Here is a 26,229-nt window from a genome sequence, read left to right as displayed (position 1 = left end):
AAACTCATTGCCTGGAGATGCTCTTCCCATCTCCAAATCCAAAGCCCAAGGAATGCTCAGAAACACATAAAGAAGACTGAACACAACTGATGAGTCATGCCCACCAACAGGGCAGCAGAGAGCAAGGGCATGTGCTCTCCTTCCTTCAGGCTGAAGGGGGGACAGCAACCTTGACTCTCTCCAGGCTTGCCTCCTCTCTCTCCCTCTTAAACATACCTGTTCAGCAATCCAAGCCTAAGTGTATGAGCAACTAGCTTAAAGAATATCAAATATAAAACTTTGCCATATAGTATTTCAAATCACTCTATTTACAAGTTTATCTTTTCAAAAAAAAAAAAAAAAACGTAAAAGATACAGTAATTCAACACAATTCAAGTTTTTCTTTTCTTCTTTAAAGTTCCCTAACAAGGAATTCCAGAAACAGGAAACACTCTGAAGCAATGCTGCCATCCAAGGGGCTCCTGGGGAGCCTGATGGTCCATCGGTTTGTAGTTTGTCTAGCGTCACCCTTGCAAAGACATTCACATACGGGAGATATGGATGACTCTGCTGTTTGAAGGCCAAGTGAATTTGAAATGTCCAGGCAGAACTTCCCCACTCAAGGCAGTCTTCATAAGACCCAGCCTCTTTTCACCAGCAAATTCCCTTATTCAAAGGGTACCCATCCCACCCCCCAACCTTTGGTTTCTTCCTGAATCACAATAAACTACATTAGTCTCATGCCTTGAAAGACTGAGAAACAATTCCCTTTTTCTGAATGGCAGTCAACATAGACGTCATTTTAAGCTACAGGCCGTAAGGTTAGCCTAGGAATTATCCTTGAAAACCACCACAGCACCAGTGTTCAGCAGCCCATAGCAGGGCAAGGGGGGGGCCAGTGGTGGGTTAGAGGCAGGCAAGGGTGAGAGTGGGGATGGGTGAATGGGAGGACATGGAGGAACCAGTCAGATGACATCATCCATGGGGAGGCAGCATCAAGACTATGTAATTCAATCTTAAGAGGTTACTAGAGTGTGCTCCAAATATATCCTGATGCTGCTGAAATTCATCAGAAAGGGAAGAGTCCCAGCTACTATCCCATCTACCTCAAGCAGACCACCCTAATTCCTTGATTCTTTGCTTCAAGTTGTTAGAAAACCAGTCAAAAAAGTATACCAAAAAGGTGAGAGAGAAAAAAAAAAACGTGTCATGCAAAGAGGATTTTTTTTTTTTTTTGGTTTGGTTTTAGAGTAGGTTGGGTTGCTGTGGTTACTAGGCGATGGATAGCAGCCTTGGTGGCAGAGAGGTTCCTAGCCTGGGAGGGAGAAACACAGGGTGTGTGTATTCCTGTGCATGAGAACACTGGACTGAATCTTGCTGATGACGGCCAACGGCTGCTTTAGAGATGGTGAGAGATCGGATCTTACATAAACAGTGCTTTAACCCTCTTCATCCTGCATGCGAACAGACCTAGCTGCCTGTAGCAATGTAGGTCTCAAGTACTGAGAGGTGGAGTGGAGAGCATGCCTACTGTAAACAAAAGCAATGATCCAGCCTGGATCTCAGCGCCAATTTCTTCATCCAGCCCCATCAGACTTAACTACGCGGTATGTTCTGGGGTACTGCTATCTGACTTCCTCTTTCCGAAGGCTGGGCGTTTGGACCGCTGAAACAAAATGAGTGCCCCCTATTTAGGATACTCATGAGAAAACGGCTTTGCAAGTCTTTCAGTTATCAAAATCAGATGGCCTCCTCTGCTGATTGACTTCTGTTTCTTGCAGTATTGATCAGTATTGGCTGAGATGATCATGGAGATGAGTGACACCAGAGCTCACAGAAACATTCATGTTGACAGGCAGCAACAGAGTCAGTCACGCTGCATTTCTCGGTGGCAAAGAGAAATGGCCTATGACACTGGAATCAGCAGTTGTCATGGATACCATGTAAAGCTCAGCAGTTCTGCTGGGGCCCACGGTTAGAGGAACTCCACGTAGTTCTCAGGGATGAGGCCAGTCTTTCCGTTCAGAGTCCCCTCCAACCAGCCAGGCTCCTGAGACGGGTGAACTGTACAGGAAGGGGAGAGAAAGCGAGAAGAGATGACGTTATAGATAGAGCAGGCGGCAGATGTGTGTGGGGTGTGTGTGTGTGCAGGGGTGGTGGTGGTGGTGGTGGTGTGTGTGTGTGTGTGTGTGTGTGAAGGAAGCTTGGACAATGATTACAATCACTTGTTAAATTACATCATTCTAGAAGTTTAAACCAGAAGTTCTGAACTTTTTGTGGAATATAAGCCTTCTGATGAAAGCTGTTCTGAACTTTCTTCGTAACAAAAAAGGAACAGACACAGACATTCAAAATTTTACAATTTTAGGGGTTTCATGAACTTTCTGAAGTTCCTTGTTTAAACTATAAAGAAGTGACAGATTCCTACTTTGTAGGTTAGAGGGCAACCGTTGTCCTGGTCCATCCATATATGTATCCATCCATCCACCCACCCACCCACCTGCCCAGTATCAACTATATACTGAGCGCAGTGTCCATGGAAGACTGCTAAGAACTAGTCCTTAAAGATATCCAGCTTCGAGGCTAGGCCTGGTGGTTCATGCTAGTAATCCCAGTACTTTGGGAGGCTGAGGCAGGTGGGCTGCTTTAGCCCAGGGGTTTGAGAACAGCCTGGGCAACATGGCAAAACCCCGTCTCTACAAAGTATACAAAAACTAGCCAGGTTTGATGGTACGTGTCTGTAGTCCTACTTACTTAGAGGAGGGGGAGTGCTGAAGGGGAGGATCACTTGAGCTCAGTGATTGCACCACTGCACTCCAGCCTGGGCAACAGAGCAAGACTGTGTCTCAATCAATCAATCCTGCTGCTAATCATCATCTTACTTTCCTTCAAATCCTTACCCCTGCTTCTAATTTCCTTGCACATTTTCTGTTTTTTTTTTGTGATGGTCATTTTGGACAGCCTTTGAATAGCCATTTCTCTGTTTTGCTCACACCCTTTCTTAGTTTTCTTTCCTGTTCTCTAGATTTTCCCCTCTTCTAAATACCAGTTGGAAAATTGTTTTCTTCCTCCTTCTATTGCCCTTTGATTTTTCAGTATCCAAAGAATATATATACACTTTTGTGACATCATGATCCCTCTCCATGGAAACCATTGTGATATTATAAAGATTACATAAAATCCAGCTGAGTCTGCAAAGTAGCCAATAGCAGGAAGGAAGAGAGAAGGAATCATGGGACTAAGAGGTGGGGGATGTTCACGCTTGTCAGCTGAAGATATACAGATCACTCTAGGGCGAGGCAAGGCATTTACTCTTAATGTGTTAGGAAAACTCCAATTTTCCAAGATTATTTGGAGAGAATAGATTTTCCCCTATTCCCTTCCTGGGCTAATTAAATGACTTCCTGAGCTTGTTTTAGAAAAGCATTTCCGCCCTGACACTGCTATTGAATTCTAGTTTCAGTTTGTAGGGAAAGAAGCAAGAACAGAAACCAAAGGAGGCAAATGGGAGGCAGCAAAAGAACCGGCATTGAGGCTTCCAGAAGGTCAGTGTCAGTCAACTTTGGGTACACCTTAAGTGCCTCCTTAGGAAAAGACAAGGCCAAACATCTACTAGTTGGTCTCCAGAGTTGGACAATTTCAGAACACTAGGCTTCAGGAATAAACAGCAAGGATACTCTGGGTCCATGACAACCCATACGAGAGAGTCTGGGAGAGAAGTGCCTTGGAAGAAGAGAGAACTTAAAAGCAACCTGGCCTCTCCAATTACCAAAGCTCTCCCATGCCATTCTTAAAGAACACCCTAATACTCCTGCCCTCTGCCCATCCAACCAAAGCTTCCAAGATTACTTCCGTTTCTGCACTTCATACTGGCAACAAGACTCTCTTCTCTTTTGTGGGTTCCTGCAGATATGAAAGGACCTAGTGTGGATAAAGCACTCTGCACAGAGCCAGGCACAGAGCAAATGCTCAGTGCAGGCTAGTCAGTAGGACACCCTGGATTGGGACTGCTCAGCAAGATCCCCTTCCAGTAAAAACCTAGTAAAACCAGATGACCCTTATCACCTACCTAAGCTTCAGAAAAAATCAAAGGTTTAGAACAAAATTACCAAACTTATTCTCCAAAACGAAAGACCTAGCAAGAATAAAGTAACCAAACTGACAAAACAAAAACCCAAAACCGGGCCCTCCCACTTTGCAGCAAAGCTCTGAGTTGAGCTGTTACTCTACCGGATGCTCTGAGTCCATCTCCTTCAGACCTTTCTCCTTTTCCTGGTCAGCTGTTCAAACACAGCACAGGTACAGAGTTGGAAACACAATGCAATTTGGGGACTCAGGGAAGAATTAGAGGGGACAAGAGAGGCCCTCCAAACTGGGGGCTAAGAGGTAGGTCACAAGATAACACAGCCTTTGGGTTGGCTGCTGACTTGCTGAGTCTTCAAGCCAGCGTATACTAAAGCATATGTCAGACCATGTGCATCAGGACCCTCGGGATGCTTATGCAAATTGCACATTTCTGGGCCCCATGGCAAATCAATTAAAGCAGAATCTCTGGGAGTGGGACCCAGGAACCTGTATTTTCACTAGCTCACAGAAAGTTAGGAGCTATAACTTTTCTGTGCCCAAATGCCTCTGAGTTAAAACACAAATTTTCATTTACTGATGGAGGAGGAAGGCAGCACCACATACCCCTCCCCCCGACTTCTTTCTGCTGTCTTCTGTTTCCGCGTTAAGGCTTAGCTGCTTAAGGCCTTTGAGAAGCCCCACTTTCTTCATAAATATTACCATGGAATCCCTTCTACCTGCTCCCTCCTCCTCCAGACTCCTAAAATGCTCATAGTACATCCCACATAGTATTCATGGGTCTTATTTATATGCTGTTCAAATGTGCTAAGCTTTGCTTCTCTATCTAGTTTTTCAGTGCGTTTTGGTTTGGATTATAGCACTTCCTGGCTCGACAACCTTCAGTAACTCCCTTCTGCTTCGTGAATTATAATGATACAAGCTAACACTTACATCTATTATGAAGCTTCTGTGTGCTCAGAGTATTAGACATATTGATTCATTTGATCCTCAAGATCTTAGTTTGTACTATTATTATCTGTATTTTGCAGATGAGAAAATTAAGGCTCAGAGAGGTCAATTAATTTGTGCATGGTCATAATACTAGAACCAAAATTTGAACCTAGCTTATTTGACTCCAGAGACCAACCCCCTTCCCACTATATCAGGCCTCTATTTAACCAGAGGTGTGACCCTTGCCCATAAGAATGATAACACAGGTTGAGCACATGCTAGGCAGCAGACCCTTTGTGAATATGCACGTCACACCTCTATTTCCCCGTTCCATCTTCAGAATGACTATGGAGTCGGTTCTGCTATTATTCACACTTCACTGATGAAAAACTGAGGCTCAGAAAAGTTAAGTTTCTTGGCCAAAATTAAATATTAATAGCTGGCAGATGATGCAAGTGAATCAGAGCCCAGGACACCTGATCCCAGAGTCTGTCGTCTTAACTACCACTGCTGTTGCCTGGCCCAATGCTCTGAACTTAAAAGATGCTAAGTGCTTGTTGGGCTGAATGGCACCAATGTCCAACACTGAGCTGTACCAGGGTCCAATATGCTGTACGAACACAAAAGGTATTGCTGCAAGCTGCCTGAGTGCCTCTTCAGCCCAGCAAGCATATACTAAATATAAGCTGCTGGGGACTTGGGTAGGCTTCCTGCCAACCAACCACTGTCTCTCAGCTATGCCCCTGTGTACACAATACACTCTGCGTACACAACTCACGTCTTCTGCCCTCCTTCGCTCACCATGGACAAGGAGCAAGTGTGTGACTAAGGTCTCTAGTGGCTGACTGTCCCCAAAAGAAGTCTTAACTAACAGAGGTGGAGACCCCTGGGTAATTTACATTCACTCATTTAACAAATGTTTACTGAGCACCTACCACATGCTGTAGACACCATGCTAGGTCCTCACTTCTGTGCACATAGCACAGAACAAGCAGATAAGATTTTGCTCTTGAGGAGGGACAATCAAGCAATAAGCAAGCATATAATGTTGGGCGGTAGTAAGAGGAGAGAGACAGACTAGAGCAGTGGGTGGTGCAATGGCTCTGCGATGGGAAAAAGCTGACGTGACTTTAGAAGAGCGGTGTGCATGTATTTCTTAAAGGGCCTCATAGTGAGTGTGTCTCTCTCCTCTACTCTGGCATTGTAGTGCCATAGATAACATGCAGACACAAAGGCATGAGTGCCTATGTTCCAGTAAGGCTTTATTTACAAAACAGGTGGTGGGTTGGATTTAACTGGCAGGTCATGGTTTGCTGACCTTACTTGAGAACATAAAGAGGCTGCTGCAGTATGCCAAGTGAGGGCGAGAGGAGGTCAGAGAGGGTAGGAACTGGGCCCTGGAGGGCCTTGTAAGTAATTCTCAGAGCAGTGGGAGGCCACCGGTAGATTTTAAGCAGGAAATAAAATACGTGGTTTTAATTTTCAAAGATGACTCTTGCTGCTGTGTGAAGGGGTTGTGGGAGCAAATGTGGAAGTGAGTGACAAGATGTGTTTGGCAGTCAGTGGAAGCGTCCAGGGGAGAGGTAGAGGTGGCCTGGGCTTGGGTGTGGCAGTGACGATGGCTGGGGAAGCTGAAGGACATCTCTGACTGCTCTCCTGTTAACCCATTTCCTAGGCAGCTTGGGGGTTCCCCAGTGAGGATATTCTCCATCAGTAAAGGAAACTTGGGACAGCCCTGCCGTGAGGTGGTGCTGTGTCAGATACCATGGGAATGAATGGATTCAGCTCCTATCAAATCTTGTTAAAAGAATCCCAGTTTTAGTGACTGCCATGTGCATTTTCCAGGTATCACGAATCATGTGGCTTCAAGATGACCAATGTTACTGAGAACGTGAGCTATTTCTCTTTCCAATTACTGTCTGAGGTGCTCTTGTTGAAATGGACAGTTTCGCAGTAGATTGGCTAGGGCTGACACTGGAATTATTTCTAGGTATTGCATATCCATTTCCCACTGCACAAAGTCCATGAGCTGACAGCAGTAGCCACTCCAGAGTCATAGTAGGGGCCCCTGGAATCCAAAGGCTTTGCGATTAATCATTACAAAACAGACTTTCTCCTTCACGGGCCCCTCCCTTTTCCTCTTATTCATTCTTCTTAATTCTGACAAACACACACACACACACACACACACTCTCTCTCTCTCTCTCTCTCTCTCCTTATTGGTTTGATGATTTAATCTGCCAGCTACACAGCATACAAATTAAATAGCCCTTACCTAATATCCCCAGGGTAAACTAACAAGTGATGGAACAAGGAAAAAGACCCCCCTGCTTGACAGAATAATAGTGTTCTTCTGTAATGCCTCATTGTCTCCTATAGAAGTGAGGGGGTGGGGAGGAAGAGGGTCTATGTAAGCATTTTTCTTTGGAAAGAAGACCTAATAACATATTTTCAGCTAACCCAATTGAGAAAATGTGCTAACATTTCGTCAGGTCCATTTTCTATGGCAGCTCGGAGGTGTTTTCTTTCAGGTTTAATTTGGCCTTCTGCTCCTCAGGGAATTTGAAAGGTCACCGTCAAGGCTAGTTAAAAACAAACCAGTGTCAGTGAACTCTGCCACGACTCCTAGAGACCACAGGAAGTCTTGAGTGAGGCCTCTCACTCGCTCCACCAAACTTCCCTTCTGCTGTCATCTACCAACACATATAGGATTTATAATGATTACCATGCTGTGGATGACAGCAGATACAGAACCTGCTAGGTGACAGGTGGCGGGTTGGATTTGACCGGCAGGTCATAGTTTGTTGACCTTATTTGAGAACATGAAGAAGGCTCATGAGGCTGCAGTATGTCAAGGGAGGGCGAGAGGTCAGAGGGGCAGAATCTGGGCCCTGGAGGGTCTTGTAAGTAATTCTCAGAGCAATGGGAGGCCACTGAAGGACTTTAGTGCAATTTCCATTTTTCAAAGATCACTCTCGCTGCTGTGTAAAGAAGGGGTGACAGGAGCAAGAGTGGAAGTGACAAGATGTGTCAGGTGGCCAGTGGCAGCTCCCGGGTGAGAGGTAGAGGTGGCTGGGGCTTGGATGTGGCCATGAAGATGGCTGTGGAAGCTGAAGGACGTTCTGCTGGGAAGAAAAGGACTTGGGAGTTAACAGTCATCCAGGCTTCTCTTCTCTTCTTGTCTTTTTCTCCCCTTTATGCTTAACTATCTAAGCCACTGCAGAAAGACTTAAAAATGAAAGACGTCAGGAACATAAAACTGTGCAACCTCTTTCTCTCTCTTTTTTTTTTTTATTTGGAGACAGATTTTCTCTCTTGTTGCCCAGGCTGGAGTGCAATGGCGTGATCTCAGCTCACCGCAACCTCCGCCTCCTGGGTTCAGGCAATTCTCCTGCCTCTTCTTTGTGAAATAGTTTGGTGTTTCCTCAAACACTTAAACACAGAGATAATATGACCCTGCACTCCCACTCCTAGGTATATCCCCAAGAGAACTGGAAACTATGCCCTCACAAAAACTCAACACACATGTTCACAGCAGCATTATTCAAGTAGCCAAAAAATAGAAACAACATGTCCATCTACTGATGAATGAGCTTAAATAAAATGTGCCGTATCCATACTATCGCACATAAAAAGGAGTAAGGCTCCGACACATGCTGTAGCACAGATGAACCTTGAAAACATTATGCAAAGTGAAGAGGCCAGTTTCAAAGATCATATACTGTATAATTCCATTTGTATGAAACGTCCGGGGCAGGCAAATCTAGGGAGACGAAGTAGAAGCGTGGTTGCCTTGGGCTGGATGGAAATGGGCTGTGGTAAATAGGGCATGACTGCTAAAAATACGGGGTTTCTTTTGGGGGTGATGAAAATATTCTGGAATTACATAGTGGTGATGGTTGCACAACTCTGAATATACTAAAAACCATTGAATTGTACATTTTGAATGGGTAAATTGTATGTTGTGTGGCTATCTTAATAAACTGTTGGAAAATGGAAGAAGGCTGCACTCACAGAAAGAAATCACAACTAAGATAGAAGCATATACATAACTTTTGATAGTTTAAAACAATTCTGCCCCTGAAAGCAAGAGTCCTTTGTGTTGTCAGAGGGAATGGCTGATAGGAACGCGATGATCTCTTGCCCATGTGAGCAGTGAAGTGGGACTTAGAGGACGGACCTTTAAGCCCTGGATTCACCTGCCAATGTAGAAATCTCTCAAATCCTGCTTATATACAGGCAGAAGCCCCTTCTCTGCTGATGAAGCAGGGCACAGAAGCTCAAGCAATGCAGCCCATCTGGTTTGTCTTCTGTGAGAGCCATGTCAGGTTACGGCAGGGCTAGGACTCCGCCGCCTGGGCCTATGTTGGGGACACTCACCAGTGAGATGGCTTTGGAGCCTTCAGCAGACCCACTGTACCTGCACTGCACCTGCAGTCTGCTGCAAGCACCAGCCATGGACAGGAGAGGTGGCTGGGCTGGCTGTTTGTGCGCTTTGATTTATAAAGGGCCCCGATGAGAGTTAATGGAGCAAAGATTTAAGGACAGTGCTTGAGGCTTTGAGAACTAGAAAAGGGAATGCAGACTCAGAAGGCCACATGCTGTTCTGGAGTAACCCCTCCCCCTCCTGCTGACCCAGAAGGCCAAAAGCTGTGTGATCTGGGAAACCCCCATGCTCTGTCCCTTGTTCCCCATTCTGTCTACTCGTGCCTGGTGGATACCTCTGCTATGCTGAATGTAGGGGCTGGGTAGACACAATGACAGCCTCTTTGGACCTGTGTACAGTCAAGGGCTGGTCCCAACCCATCTCTGCTCTGGCCTGGAATGTAAGACCTTTACAGATGTAGCCAGGACCCATGGAGGCAGGTGCAGCATCCACCGCCCAGACAAAAGTAAGGAAAAACTGTCACTGTGAACTATAAGAGCATCAGGGCCTTTTTTGAAGATAGATACAATGATGATGATGGCCTTAATAATAAAAATATTAACTTACTGAATACTTAATATGTGTTGAGTACCATTTTAAACATGTGGTGTATATGATCTCTCAAATCCACTTCCAAGTTCTGGGCTGGGTCTTCTGTAGGCATAATCTCATTTACTGTGGTAACAACTCAACTCAGAGCTGATTACGCTAGTCCATTCTTCACAGTGTCTCCCGAAACCAATACACACACACACACACACACACACACTCACTCACTCTCTCTCACTCTCTCTCTCTCTCTCTCTGTTTTTTGTTCTTACCCATTGTATTGAGATTTTCCCTAGGGAGGAACTGTGAAAATGCCAGTTATTTATGTGATTCCCTTGCCCCTGCCCCCTGTCCATATCTTTGTGAGGGGATGAGAAACTCACCATTATCGAAGACCGTGCCTGCTGTGAACGAAAGCTCTGAGTCATGTTCAGCTTTGCAGGCATACAAGGCTTTTGCCTTCCGGAACGGTGTGCTGTGTGAAAACAGGAGTTTATTTAACATTCTTGAAAAAACCCTTAGAAAGCCCCAGACATTTAATCTCTTTTCTTCCTTTTCCCTGTAAGCTACCTAGTCCCCTCTCGTGGGAAGTGCCTGGCAAGGCAGCCAGATGGCAAGACATGAGGTGGGAAAGCTGCAAAGGTCACAGGAGAAAAATGAGAAAAATTCAGAGAAAAGCCATAAGCTTCAAGAAAGTACCCTTCTTGTAGGGTCACCTTGTGTCATGTTAAAACTTTACCTGGGAGTTATAACAGCCAAACAGCAGGAGGGCAGGCTGGGTCCCCCTTTTTTTTGGGAAGCAAAAGGGGGGGGGGGGGGGGGGGGGGGGGGGGGGGGGGGGGGGGGGGGGGGGGGGGGGGGGGGGGGGGGGGTGGGGGGGGGGGGGAGGGAGGCAGGGTCAGGACAAAAAGTTCCAAGATGCTCTGGGGAACTCACTCCCAACAGACCCTGTTGAAAGCTGGCAATGCTCAGTGAGTTAAAAAGGAGAAATTCCAGCAAAGCCAAGTTTCAGTTCCGGGCCACAGGTGGACATGAGTTCTCCCAGATGTTCTTGATTTCTTACCAGGCTGGGTCTTGCTGGTGGGGCAGGATTCCAGAACTGGAGCTCTCCAACCCCCAGGGGAGGGAACAGACAAGGTGTGTGAGGGCAATTACACACGTGTGCACATGAGCACACACGCGCACCTGTATGGGGAGTGTGGGGAGAAGGAAGAAGGGAAGGGGACACGTGGTGTTTTGTTTTTACTTTTCTCATACCAGGTGAGTGTTGACAATTACCCTCACTGTGCATTCGAATCACCTGAGGAGATTTAGAAAATGCAGATGTCTGGCTTCTACCCAGATGTGCAGATATTATGTAGGCATCGGTATTTTTAAAAAGCTCTCCAAGTGATTCCAATGTGCAATGAGGGTTGAGAACAACTGTTCTAGAGCAGAGAGTGGTAAACTACTTCTGCAAAGGGCCGGGTGGTAAATATTTTAGGTTTTGTGAGCCACATGGTCTCCACTGTGCAGGGTCATCAGAGTAAAGGTTATCTCGAATTTATTGCTGGGGCGCAGTTTACTGTTGTTCCCTCTGGTTTTCCTGGAGCCAAGATATGATGGCCAGGTGGGAAATCATTAGGAAAGTGGGAGAAAATGAAGTGGGACCCCTGGGAATGAAGAAAAGAAGAGTCTTTAGTATTCCTCAGCTCCAACAGGAAAACACCTCTTCCTGTCTAATTACGATTAAAGAATAAAGTTCAGGACAAGGGGCATAGTCTGTGATCCAAAGAAACCAAGTCTGTGTGTTGGCCAGCGAGGGTCAAACATCCTTTGTGCACCTTTCCAGGGAGGAACATAAGAGGCTTTTCTTGGGGGTGCTGGGAAGCAGAGAGGAGGAGTGACTTGGCTGTGAAAAGTGCTCAAACAGATAAGACTATACTGACAGGCAAATGGAACCTGTTAGGACATTGAAGGTGAAAGGAGACTCTAGTTCACATTAGCCAAGGTCTCAGAGACCAGGTTTTGAGGCAGTATTTCTGCCTTTTGAGGTTAGGGCAGAGCAGGTGGGTAAAAAGCAAAGAGACCAGGGAAGGGGGAATAAAAACTAAGGGAAACAGCATCTGAGGCAAGGCTCCTCTGGCTGGATTTTCGCAGACATTACTTATTAATCTCATTAAATAAAGGTAATGGGACAATACAGAGGCAAGCCGGGAAAGCAGCAGAGGTATTTGGCAGGCAGAAATTAAAGGGAATCGTCTTAGGTGCCCAAGATTATCATTTAAAAGGAGTAACATTCCATTGATATTAGGTTTTTGGAATTGAGTAATGAAGTGGTAATAACATAGTATATTACAAAAATAACAGACTAGGCACTGTGGCTCACACCCGAATCCCAGCACTTTGGGAGGTGGGAGGATTGCTTGAGCCCAGGAATTTAAGACTAGACTAGGAGACCTCCAACTCTACAAAAAATAAAAAAATTAGCCAGGCATGGTGGGACACGCCTGGAGTCCAGGTTACTTGGGAGGCCGAGGCAGGAGGAATGCTTGAGCCCAGGAGGTCAAGGCTGCAGTGAGCTGAGATTGCACCACTGCACTCTAGTCTGGGCCATGTAAGATCCCATCTCAAAAAAAAAAAAAAAAAAACAAAAAAAACCCAAAAACAAATTAATTAAAACAAAGGCCAAGAAAGGGCCTTGTTTTCTTCTCAAGTTGATAGGTAACCAACAGTGTATGGGACGGCCTTTTCCCTTGAAATCTCCCTCTGCTGCCTTAGAATAGGCACAAAAATGGGAGAAATGACAGGGGGCCATTTCTGTTCCCCAAGAGTAGGGTTGCCAGATAGAATACAGGACATCTAGTTAAATTTGGATGACAGATTAAACAATAAATATTTCTTTAGTATATGTTATGTCCCAAATATTGCATAGGACATTTGTATACAAAAATTTCTGTGTTGTTTACCATCCAAATTTATCTGGGTATGCTATATTTTTTATTTTATTTGCTAAATCTGGCAACCCTACCAAAAAAGTCTCATCTTCTTAAAAGCTTGTCAGCCCAACAAGTCAAGTACCCCATAACTCCTCAAAGACCTTAAGCGGTTTGCTTTAGGTAGGGTTCCTACCAAAACAGACAAATCCTGTTGGCAGAGAGGCTGTGTTTGTAGGTTTTGGCTCTGATTTAAAAAAATTAAAAATCTCCACCAGGCATCATTGGTTCTTTGGCTTCCTACTCTCCACAGTGCATCTCAAAACTGGATACAGAGAGCCTGGGGTGGTTTTCGGCTGCTCCGGTCACAGAGCCCTTCAGACCTCAGCGGGGCCTTTATGGGCATGAACATGTTTGGATCCTCCTGCTAGTTCCCTTTAAATTTTCGCCTCTGAGCATGGCACAAGGCCTGGAAAGCACTCAGAGGAGTTTTCCTCAAATGCCCTTGCAAGCCTTGCAAAATGATGAGCCATTCTCCATCATATGGCACTTCAGGGAGGTGACGCCAGCTAGACTGGCAAGTGGCGAGGGGTCGATCATTTAGGCATAATTTCCAGGGACCCCTATGCAAATGCAAGTTATAGGTTTGGGACTATAGGTTTTTTGGGGGGAGGGGTGAGCAAGCAGAAGAAAAAGGAACTAGGGAGGGAAGGTGTCTCCCGCACCCTTTCTCTACTGTGCTGCAAAAGGCATCTTCATTCCTGAGCTGGAACAAACAAGCTCTACAAATGGTTTGAAGAGGGGACAGTGATATGGTTTGGCTCTGCGTCCCCACCTGAATCTCATCTGGTAGCTCTCATAATTCCCGTGCTGTGTGAGGGGCTCAGTGGGAGATGACTGAATCATGGGGGAGGATCTTTCCTGTGCTGCTCTCGTGATAGTGAATCGGTCTCATGAGATCTGATGGTTTTAAAAAACGGGAGTTTCCCTGCCCAAACTCTCTTTTTCCCTGCCGCCATCCATGAAAGATGTGACTTGCTCCTCCTTGCCTTCTGCCATGATAGTGAGGCCTCCCCAGTCATGTGGAACTATAAGTCTTTTAAACACCTTTTGCTTCCCAGTATAGGGTATGTTTTTATCAGCAGCATGAAAACAGACTAATCCAGACAGGAAGCAATTTCCAGAGGAGACATCATTCAGTTCATGGGGCCACTGATTAGGGCTAATTCAGTATTTAATTTTAAAGGCTTTGCTCAGGGAAGAAAATCTGAAGCTTCATGCTCTGGAAGTGGATTTGGGGGAGGCCCCACTGGACCTGAATAATGGGTGTATATCACCACCTCTTTGCTATACACTACAGTGTATGGGTTTGGGTCCTCTCTGTTCCTCCGATGGGCTAGCTCCTCAGCAGTGTTGCTATCTGTGCTCACCTGGGCAAACACATTTAGCCCAACTCTGCCTTGACTCTTTTTTTTTTCTTTTTCTTTTGAGATGGAGTCTTGCTCTGTCACCCAGGTTAGAGTGCAATGGCACGAGCTCTGCAAACTCCACCTCCCAGGTTCAAGCAATTCTCCCACCTCGGCCTCCTGAGTAGCTGGGATTACAGGCGTCTGCCACCATGCCCAGCTAATTTTTGTATTTTTAGTAGAAACAGGGTTTTACCATGTTGGCCAGGCTGGTCTTGAACTCCTAATCTTGGGTGATCTGCCTGCCTCAGCCTCCCAAAGTGCTGGGATTACAGGCATGAGCCACTGCGCCCAGCCCGCCTTGACTATTTCAAGAGGGCAGCTTCCTAAAGGCGTCCAAATGGTACAATTCTAACAATGGCCAGGGGAGAAGGAATTGACTAACTGTTACCCCAGATACACAAGATGAGCTGATTGTATTGCCACTGTCCTCTGCCAATCTGGAAATGCTTTGAGAGGTAGGAAGGAGTAGGAAAGAAAAAAAGTATGGAAATATTTTGGGAGATGAAAAGGAGTGAAGAGGTAGAGATACTTCATAAGAAACAGGGCCCCAAAGCTCAGACACACAAAAAAGTGAGTACCATCAAGGCAGAGTGAATGTTTTAGGATTTTAGCTGAGTGATTCCACTGTCTTGAGTCTCTTGGCCCATTTTGTCCGAAGGGCTAATATTTTGAAAATTTCACTCCTTTTTGATAAAAACGAAGGAACTGCATTCTCCTAAAGCCCAAGTTTCTCTAATGAGCGAGTGAGGCATTTTGGAAGCTGACGTGTCTGTGGTCACTTAGTTTCCTCTGGTTCAGGTCCTCATGTTCTAATGAGAATAATCCATGTCATTCCTGGTATCTTAGAAAGTTAATGTCTCCCAAAGTGCCCAGGAGATGTCCAAGAAATGACTGGAAAATTACTAGAATGTCAGGAAGACATGATCTGAAAATTTCTCTTATTTATAGAGTGAGAGAAAAAAAGAATATACTAAAAAGCTCCTTCCCATCATCCAGGACGAAGCCAGGTAGAAAGCTGTATAAAACCTAAAAGAGCAAGCCAGGCTCTAGGCTGGGAGCGGCATAAAAACTCAAAGTTGGGGTTACCCACGTGTTTGGAGGAGACAGTGCTGAGCTGAGGGGGAGAAGTCCTGAATTCTGGATTGGCTCTTAGTCACGTAATTGTGTCCAAGTCACCTCACTGTGCTTTAGTTTTCTTTTTCTACAATAGGGTTCGCCCATTTCTCTTCTCAGTCTCACATGAGGATAGAATGAAATGGCAGATGTGTAAGTGCCTAGTAGGGAATAAAGTAATATATGTATCTGTATATACATAAATAGCATGGGATTTTCTTTTTTTCTAAAAGTGAAACTCGGCTTCATAAATTATTTAAGCCTCTCTGCTGGATCCACCCTTTGGAGAAAAAGATGGAAGAGAAAATACTCCCAAAGTCCAAAATGCTTCTGATGCTTATAACTGGGCTCTACCATTTGGTTGTCTGAAAGCTGAGACTAAGCTTGAGAAAGAAACATGCTCAGGAGCTCCACAGCAGAGGAATTCTGCAGGATCCCTATTCATTCTTCTCCTGGTTGTAAAGAGCTCTTTTCTCCAAAGAGCACAAGAGCAAAGAACTTAGGTGTGGAAGTCACAAAAGCAGGGAAAATTACAGCATGGCCCTGAGAAGAGGAACTAGGTCAAGCTGCTCTCCCTCAGAGAGAGGTAGTGTCTGTTCCCGGGACAGCTCAGGCTTCATGACACAGAGACAGAAGCATGCTGGGAGCATGGACGGCTCTGGGAGTATATGGAGGACAAGGAAGCATAAGCCATGAGCACTTTAACAAAAACTGCTTCGTCTCTCTAGCTTTTATTCTGTGTTCTATTTGTCTCTACCCAGTGGCTCTGGTCTCAGTGACTCGGTATCAGTGCTCAGGCCCAAGGGGCCCAACCCCACAAACAAACGTTGCCTGATGCTACCTGATAAAAATGAAAGAAGGCTGGCATGTGTCTCAACACTGTTCCCTCTTATGTTATCTTACACCAAAGCACAGAGGACACACGTAATTGAGAGAGCCATCAAAACCGGAGTCTGATTCAGGAGGTGCTCCTTCCCCTAACTCTAGGCACCAGAGAGATTAATTCAGAAACTTGGCTCAGGGTGCAAAAGGGTGTGAAAAATGCCATGCTGGTTCATGCAAATGGTCCCTTTTAGCTCTGGTCTCTTAGGAGGGAACCACAGGAGAGCAGAGGCAACCCCCTGTTGTCCCTGGCCAGCTTTGGATAAACGGGAACAGATTGGTCATCATCCGAGATTTTACCTGGAGTCTTCATGAATCGCTTCTTCTGGCCTGTCAAAAAGCAAGTGCAGGTTTGGATGGCAGGGAACAAAGTTGACGAGGAGGCTGAACACTGCATGAAGAGAGGACCAAGCCAATGAGAGAACAACGGCAGCAACAGAAAACCAAACAAACCCTGCAACAGACCTGACGGGGGATGAGTCGCTGGACGTGGATGAGGTGGGCATAGGGCTGGATGGCGCCGAGAACATGGGCCAAGATGGCGAGAGGGGTGAAGTTGGGCTTGGATTCGGGGGGCTGCAAGACATAACAACCAGAAAACTTGTCAGCACACAGGGAAACCACAATGGGAGCACAGGAGGTCATGGAAGGCCAGATGACGGAAAGCTGGGCAGAGCAGAGGAGTACTGACACCCAGGGACGTGCTGTTAGGGCCATGTCACCTTCCTCCAGACCAAACCTCCGTGTCCAAGTAACGTCTGTTCTGTAATTCCTCGGAGCATAAACAAGCTTTGCCCTGCAGAACAACTGCTTTTCAGGTGATAGAAGCTTCTTCGATCATGTCCACTGGTGACAAATGCCCTGAGCCCATGCATATGAGTTCCCACACCCACCTCCGATCACCAGCCTTGTTCTGACGCAGGGCTAGCTTATAATGAGCCTTCAGCTTCCACTGTTGTGGGAGTGTTTTTCAAGTTATGTCTCAGCAGAAATGACCATTTTTTTCTTTTGGGCCACAAAGGCCATTCCGTGAGAAAATAATTTCCTGTTTGCATTTTTAACCAGATGGGCTATGTGCCACTGGAGATCCAAAGCACTGCATGAAGACAGTGATAGCCAATGGAGGTGAATACGGACACATCTCTTGGGAGGCGGTGTGCAATTACCAGCAGAATGCGGTTCCTCTGAGGTTTGCTGCCCAGGCTTGCCCTTTCGCCTTTCGTGGAATTTGGGCATTATAATGCTCAAAGAAAAAGCCCCAGAGGGAAGGCAATGAAAAAAATGAACTGAAACCTTCAATTTGTCCATTTTGTTCTTTGACGGGTGGCTAATCAAAAGTTTGGAGAGGAAAGGTTGAAATTACTCACTGAAATGTGGCTTGTGGATTTTAATTGGTTGTGCTAGCCCTTTGACTTATTTCCACAAATTACACAAGCACCTTCGCAACTCTGAAATCGTAAGTCACAGTGCAAACACCAATGACTGAGAGAAGCCAGTTCAGCCACACCACTTGCCTCCCCTGAATCTCAGCTGACTGCTGGACTGTTTGAACCAAGCATTTCATGGGGGCAAAAATGACAGTAATCCAGTTCAAGCGCAACAGACTTTCTAAGCGTACCACAATTTAGCAAGAACACAAAAATATCCTGCTTACTGGGACTTCCCTAGGGTTATACCAATTCAGACATGAGACCCCATAATAGCCCCAATTACCTACTGTTGTAACATAAACACCTATAGACAAATAACAGCAAAAACCACAGTGTGAGTTCATCAGAGAGGCTCAAACCAATGTGACTGATAAACAGTTTGTTCAATTCCATTATGCATATTATATTTCTAGAATATAAATTCCATGAGGAAGAGGCTTTTGTTTTGCTTACTGCTGTATATCCAATGTCTAAAATAGTGTCTGTAGGCATTATATTTAACAAATCATTATTGAGTAAATTAATGAATCTCATTTACCCACCTGTTAAGGCCACAAACAGGTACTAGTATAATTCTCATTTCACAGATGTGGAAACCTAAGCTGAGGCTTCCCTAAGGATGCCCAGCCTATAAGTGATAGGGCTGAGTTCAAACCCCATCCGCTGAATGGAAGCCCAGGGCTCTGGCAGCCAGTGCACTGCCTCTGAGATAGCAGGACTTGCCCTGCTCCTCTAGGCTGTGCCAAGTTTTTTTACAGACTCAGTCATAGCATTAGAATTCTTCTTAACCACTGATTCATGGGATTCCTTTAGATACCCACCCTATTTGCAAGGGAAAATGACAATACAGTGACAGAATCGCAGTAAGACTCAACACCTGGCAAATTCCAACAAAATCCCCAATCCTGCCTCCAGCGTTCGGTCTGGTGGATTCATACAGCAGACAGAATTCATGTAAGAGAATAAAATTTAGAAAGTATGACTTTAAAAAAATTTTTTTCTTAATGCAACAAAAACTAGACATTGAGCACTTAGTATGTGCAAGACAGTAAGTGGTATTTGCCAAGATCCCTTGACTTCAAGAACTTAAACTGTATTTGACAAGAAGCAACAGATTTAAAAACAGTAATGTAAGACAGTAAGATCCATCAGCTGAGGGCTATTATTAGCTTAATACCTGGCTCCCACTTGATTGACTCTGTCTCCAGTCCTAGGAAAAGTGTCAACTCCTTTCTACTGTGCAGTCTCCATTTTCCTCCACAGTTGCTGCTCGTCAGAGAAGCCTCACTTTCTGAGTGCTCTCACCACAACCCCGCCCCTCCAGACAGTGACCTAGTAGAACAACCTAGTAGACAAGGCCTGGCAGCAACTTTCAAACCACAGCCCAGCTCAGGGACAATTTGGAGGTTCAAGACAACAGCCCAGACCGAGGGGCTTGTCCCAATCTGTTCTTTTGGTCAGTGGTTACCACAGGACAATCAAAAAGTCCTTCCAAAAATTTTTTTTTATGACTTTAATAAGTAGGAAACACCTCCAGCTTCCTATTCCATCTGTACCAAGAATTATGCCTTTGGCTAATGGCATAGTTGGGAACATATTCTGTGAATACAATGTGGGTTCTAAATGTTTTTCAAATCCTCAGATATCTAAGTCGTTCTTGGCCAGAAGTACATGGCTGGAATTATCTGGGGGTGCGGCTGGAATGCAGGGTATTCGTAACTATTACAAGAACTTACTCCTTAATCCCCATGTCAATTGCCATGGTATCAACTGCAATTATTATTATTATTTAAGACAGGGTTTTGCTCTTGTCGCCCAGGCTGGAGTGCAATGGTGTGACCTTGGCTCACTGCAATCTCCACCTCCCGGGTTCCAGCGATTCTCCTGCCTCAGCCTCCCGACAGCTGGGATTATAGGTGCCCACCACCACACCCGGCTAATTTTTTGTATTTTTAGTAGAGATGGGGTTTCATCATGTTGGTCAGGCTGGTCTTGAACTCCTGACCTCTGGTGATCCACCCACCTCAGCCTCCCAAAGTGCTGGGATTACAGGCATGAGCCACTCTGCCTGGCCTCAACTGCAATTTTTAACAACAGAATTTCATTTGTTTATGTTTTAGCCATAGCAGTAACATTTGCTATAAAGTGATTGCATTTTATCATTTGATACCACCATATTTGATTTGGTATAATAATAAAATGCATACTCCATAGTACTTCAGTGATTTTTTTTTAAATTATACTTTTAGTTCGGGGATACATATGCAGAACATGTAGGTTTGTTACACAGGCACACATGTGTCATGGTGGTTTGCTGAACCCATCAACCTATCATCTACGTTAGGTATTTCTCCTAATGCTATTCCTCCCCTAGTCCCCCAGCCCCTGACAGGCCCTGGTGTGTGATGTTCCCCTCCCTGTGTCCATTTGTTCTCATTGTTCAGCTCCCACTTATGAGTGAGAACATGCGGTGTTTGGTTTTCTTTTCCTGTGTTTGTTTGCTGAGAGTGATGGTTTCCAGTTTCAACCATGTCCCTGCAAAGGACATGAACTCACCCTATTTTGTGGCTGCATAGTATTCCATGCTATATGTGTGCCACATATTCTTTATCCAGTCTATCATTGATGGGCATCTGGGTTGGTTCCAAGTCTTTGCTATTGTGGATAGTGCTGCAATAAACATATGTGTGCATGTGCCTTTATAGTAGAATGATTTATAATCCTTTGGGTATATACCTAGGACAGGTATTGCTGAGTCAAATGGTATTTCGGTTCTAGATCCTTGAGGAATCACCACACTGTCTTTCACAATGGATGGATGAATTTACACTCCCACCAAGAGTGTAAATGAATTCCTATTTCTCCACATCCTCTCCAGCATCTGTTGTTTCCTGATTTTTTTTTAATGATTGCCATTCTAACTGGGGTGAGATGGTATTTCATTGTGGTTTTGATTTATATTTCTCTTATGACCAGTGATGATGGGCTTTTTCCCATATGTTTGTTAGTCGCATAAATGTCTTCTTTTGAGAACTGTCTGTTCATATCCATCACCCACTTTTTGATGGGGTTGTCTGTTTTTTCTTGTAAATTTGTTTAAGTTTCTTGTAGATTCTGGATATTAGCCCTTGGTCAGACGGATAGATTGCAAAAATTTTCTCCCATTCTGTAGGTTGCCTGTTCACCCTGATGATAGTTTCTTTTGCTGTGCAGAAGTGCTTTAATTAATTGGAACCCATTTGTCAATTTTGGCTTTTTGTTGCCATTGCTTTTGGTGTTTTAGTCAGGAATTCTTTGTCCATGCCCATGTCCTGAATGGTATTACCTAGGTTTTATTCCAGGGTTTCTATGATTTTAGTTCTTACATTTAAGTCTTTAATCCATCTTGAGTTACTTTTTGTATAACGTGTATGGAATGGTCCAGTTTCAGTGTTTTGCATATGGCTAGCCAGTTTTCCCAACACCATTTATTAAATAGGGAATCCTTTCCCCATTGCTTGTTTTTGTCAGGTTTGTCAGAGATTAGATGGTTGTAGATGTGTGGCATTATTTCTGAGGCCTCCGTTCTGTTCCACTGGTCTATATATCTGTTTTGGTACCAGTACCATGCTGTTTTGGTTACCGTAGCCTTGTCGTGTAGTTTGAAGTCAGGTACTGTGATGCCTGTAGCTTTGTTCTTTTTGCTTAGGATTGTCTTGGCTATATGGGCTTATTTTGGTACCAGATGAAATTTAAAGTAGTTTTTTTTTCTAATTCTGTAAAGAAAGTCAATGGTAGCTTGATGGGGATAGCATTGAATCTAAATTACTTTGGGCAGTATGGCCATTTTCATGATATTGATTCTTCTTATCCATGAGCATGGAATGCTTTTCCATTTGTTTGTGTCCTCTCTTATTTCCTTGAGCAGTGGTTTGTAGTTCTCCTTGAAGAGGTCCTTCACATACCTTGTGAGTTGTATTCCTAAATATTTTAACCTTTTTGGAGCAATTGTAAATGGTGGGTCACTCATGATGTGACTCTCTGTTTGTCTATTACTGGGTGTATAGAAGTGCTTGTGACTTTTGCACATTGATTTTTGTATCCTGAGACTTTGCTGAAGTTGCTTATCAGCTTAAGGAGATCTGGGGCTGAGATAATGGGGTTTTCTAAATATACAATCATGCCATCTGCAAACAGAGACAATTTGACTTCCTCTATTCTTATCTGAATACCCTTTATTTCTTTCTGTTGCCTGATTGCCCTGGCCAGAACTTCCAACACTATGTTGAATAGGAGTAGTGAGAGCGGGCATCCTTGTCTTGTGTCAGTTTTCAAAGGGAATGCTTCCAGCTTTTGCCCATTCAGTATGATACTGGCTGTGCATTTGTCATAAATGGCTTTTATTATTTTGAGATACGTTCCATCGGTACCTAATTTATTGAGAGTTTTTAGCATGAAGGGCTATTGAATTTTATCAAAGGTCTTTTCTGCATCTATTGAGATAATCATGTGGTTTTTGTCTTTTGTGCTGTTTATGTATAGATTACGTTTATTGTCTGCATATGTTGAACCAGCCTTGCATCCTAGGGATGAAGCTGACTTGATTGTAGTGGATACGCTTTTTTATGTGCTGCTGGATTTGGTTTGCCAGTATTTTATTGAGAATTTTCACATCGATGTTCATCAGGGATATTGGCCTGAAATTTTCTTTTTTTTGTTTTGTCTCTGCCAGGTTTTGGTATCAGGATGATATTGGCCTCATACAATGAGTTAGGGAGGAGTCCCTCTTTTTCTATTGTTTGGAATAGTTTCAGAAGGAATGGTACTAGCTCTTTGTACCTCTGGTAGAGTTTGGCTGTAAATCTGTCTGGTGCTGGGATTTTTTTAGTTGGTAGGCCATTAATTACTGCCTCAATTTCAGAACTTGTTATTGGTCTGTTCAGGAATTCAGCTCCTTCCTTGTTTAGTCTTGGGAGGGTGTATGTGTCCAGGAATTTATCCATTTCCTCTAGATTTTCTAGTTTATTTGCATAGAGTTGTTTATAGTATTCTATTATGGTAGTTTGTATTTCTGTGGGATATCTCTTTTGTTGTTTTTTATTGCATCTATTTAATTCTTCTGTCTTTCCTTCTTTATTAGTGTGGCTAGCAGTCTATTTTATTAATATTTTCAAATAGCCAGCTTCTGGATTCACTGATTTTTTTTTTTAAGGGTTTTTGTGGCTCTATCTCCTTCAGTTCTGCTCTGATCTTAGTTATTTCTTATCTTCTGCTAGTTTTTAAATTTGTTTGCTCTTGCTTCTCTAGTTCTTTAAATTGTGATGTTAGGGTGTCAATTTTAGGTTTTTCCCACTTTCTTCTGTGGGCATTTAGTGCTATAAATTTCCCTCTAAACACTGCTTTAGCTGTGTCCCAGAGATTCTGTTACATTGTATCTTTGTTCTCATTGGTTTCAAAGAACTTCTTTATTTTTGCCTTAATTTCGTTATTTACCCAGTAGTCATTCAGGAGCAGGTTGTTTAGTTTAGATGTAGTTATGCAGTTTTGAGTGAGTTTGTTAATCCTGAGTTCTAATTTGATTTCACTGTGGTCTGAGAGACTGTTTGTTATGATTTCCATTCTTTTGCATTTGCTGAGGAGACTTTTACTTCCAATTATGTGGTCAATTTTAGAATAAGTGTGATGCGGTGCTGAGAAGAATGTATATTCTATTAGTTTCCCTCCCCTAGCCAAGGGAAGCCATGAGGGACTGTGCCATGAGGAATGGTGCATTCCAGCCCAGATACTATGCTTTTCCCATGATCTTCACAACCTCAGACCAGGAGATTCCCTCTGGTGCCTACACCACCAGGTCCCTGGGTTTCAAGCACAAAACTGGGCAGGTGTTTGGGCAGGCACTGAGCTAGCTGCGGGAGTTTTTTTTTCATATCCCAGTGGCACCTGGAATGCCAACAAGACAGAATCATTCACTATCCTGGAAAGGGGGCTGAAGCCAGGGAGCCAAGTGGTATAGCTTATACCCACCCTCACAGAGCCCAGCTAAGATCTACTGACTTGAAATTCTTGCTGCCAACACAGCAGTCTGAAGTCGAGCTGGGACTCTAGAGCTTAGTTGGGGGAGGGGTGTGTGCTGTTACTGAGACTTTAGTAGGTGGTTTTCCCCTCGCAGTATAAATAAAGCCACCAAGAAGTTCGAACTGGGCAGAGACACCACAGTGCCACAAAACCACTGTAGGTAGACTGCCTCTCTAGATTTCTCCTCTCTGGACAGAGCATCTCTGACAGATAGGCAGCAGCCCCTGTCAGAGGTTTATAGGTAAAACTGCCATCTCCCTGAAACAGAGCACCTGTGGGAAGGGGTGGCTGTGGGTGCAGCTTCAGCAGACTTAAATGTTCCTGCCTGCTGGCTCTGAAGAGAGCAGTGGATCTTTCAGCACAGCGCTCAAATTTTGCTAAGGGACAGACTGCATCCACAAGTGGGTCCCTGACCCCTGTGCCTCCTGACTGGGAGACACCTCCCAATAGCAGCTGACAGACACCTCATACAATAGAACTCTGGCTGGCATCTGTCAGGTGCCCCTCTGGAGCGAAGCTGGCAGAGGAAGGAACATGCAGCAATCTTTGCTGTTCTGCAGCCTCTGCTGTGGGCCTCCAGCAAACTCCAGCAGACCTGCAGCAGAGGGGCCTGACTGTTAGAAGGAAAACTAACAAACAGAAAGGAATAGCATCAACATTAATAAAAAGGACGTCCACACAGAAACCCAATCCGAAGGTCACCAACATCAAAGACCAAAGGTAGATAAATCCATGAAGATGAGGAAAAACCAGCAAGAAAAGGCTGACGATTCCAAAAATCAGAACACTTCTTCTCCTCCAAAGGATCACAACTCCTTGACAGCAAGGGAACAAAACTGGACAGAGAATGAGTTTGATGAATTGACAGAAGCAGGCTTCAGAAGGTGGGTAATAACAAACTCCTCTGAGCTAAAGGAGCATGTTCTAACCCAATGCAAGGAAGCTAAGAACCTTGAAGAAAGGTTAGAAAAATTGCTAACTAGAAAAACCAGTTTAGAGAAGAACATAAATGTCCTGAGGGAGCCGAAAAATACAGCACGAGAACTTCGTGAAGCATACACAAGTATCAATAGCCAAATTGATCAAGCAAAGGAAAGGATAGCAGAGACTGAAGATCAACTTAATGAAATAAAGCGTGAAGACAAGATTAGAGAAAAAAGAATAAAAAGGAACGAATAAAGCCTCCAAGAAATATGGGACTGTGTGAAAAGACTGAACCTACGTTTGATTGGTATACCTGGAAGTGATGGGGCAAATGAAACCAAGTTGGAAAACACTGTTCAGGATATTATCCAGGAAAACTTCCCCAACATAGCAAGACAGGCCAACATTCATATTCAGGAAATACAGAGAACACCACAAAGATACTCCTCAAGAAGAGCAACTCCAAGACACATAATCATCAGATTCACCAAGGTTGAAATGAAGGCAAAAATGCTAAGGGCAGCTAGAGAGAAAGGTTGGTTACACACAAAGGGAAGCCCATCAGGCTAATAGTGGATCTCTCTGCAGAAACCCTATAAGCCAGAAAAGAGTGGGGACCAATATTCAATATTCTTAAAGAAAAGAATTTTCAACCTAGAATTTTGCAGCCAGCCAAACTAAGCTTCATAAGCAAAGGAAAAATAAAATCCTTTACAGACAAGAAAATGCTGAGAGATTTTGCCACCACCAGGCCTGCCTTACAAGAGGTCCTGAAGGAAGCAGAAAATATGGAAAGAAAAAACCAGTACTAGCCACCTCAAAAACACTAAATTGTAAAGGCCATTAACACTATGAAGAAACTGCATCAACTAACAAGCAAAATAATCTGCTAGCATCATAATGACAGGATCAAATTCACACATAACAATAATAACCTTAAATGTAAATGGGCTAAATGCTCCAATTAAAAGACACAGACTGGCAAATTGGATAAAGAGTCAAGACCTGGCTCTCAGATCCAAGATGGCCATTTAGGAACAGCTCAGGATTGCAGCTCCCAGTGAAAGTGCAGAGGGTGAGTGGACGCTGCATTTTTATTGCCCACAGACTAGGAAATTCCCAGGCGGAATTTCCATGGGTGGCCAGCGCGGCTGTTTCAGCCAGTGCGGCTGTGTTGGCCGGCACGGCTGCTTTGCCCTGCGCGGCTGCTTTGTCAGCACTCCAGCGCAGCAGTTCGCCATACAAAATACACTGGTCCAGGTACCCTTTTGGCTGGTGTTTGGAGCCACGGGAAGTCGCCCATTCATCTGTTTAAAAAGGGGACTGAACAGGGAACCAGGCCAGGAGATTCCTGGGCAAAAAAAAAAAAGTGCCACGAATCTCAGTGCCGCTCTTTAAGCCACCGCAGTGAGTCGCTGCACGGGAAAACACACAGATCCCGGCACCTCTTCAACAGGCGACTGGAACACCAA

The 26,229-nt window shown here is 44.5% G+C and overlaps 1 protein-coding gene across 1 annotated transcript in view; it reads right to left on the bottom strand.

The window, feature by feature from the left end:
- Positions 1-275: 275 nt before the first annotated feature.
- Positions 276-26,229, bottom strand: part of ARHGAP26 (Rho GTPase activating protein 26) — a 471,565-nt gene continuing 445,611 nt past the window's right edge. The window contains exons 22-24 of the mRNA XM_037739951.1: positions 16,650-16,925; positions 10,354-10,445; positions 276-2,043 (exon numbers count right to left, since the gene is read on the bottom strand). Of these exons, the coding sequence (XP_037595879.1) occupies positions 1,955-2,043; positions 10,354-10,445; positions 16,650-16,925 (457 nt within the window). The 3' untranslated portion in view covers positions 276-1,954. The remainder of the gene's footprint in view (positions 2,044-10,353; positions 10,446-16,649; positions 16,926-26,229) is intronic.

The sequence above is a fragment of the Cebus imitator genome, unplaced genomic scaffold, assembly GCF_001604975.1.
Source record: "Cebus imitator isolate Cc_AM_T3 unplaced genomic scaffold, Cebus_imitator-1.0 Scaffold76, whole genome shotgun sequence".
In the NCBI taxonomy this organism is placed as follows: Eukaryota; Metazoa; Chordata; class Mammalia; order Primates; family Cebidae; genus Cebus; species Cebus imitator.
The sequence above is the reverse complement of the archived record's forward strand: the minus strand, read 5'-3'. Positions and strand labels throughout refer to the sequence as shown.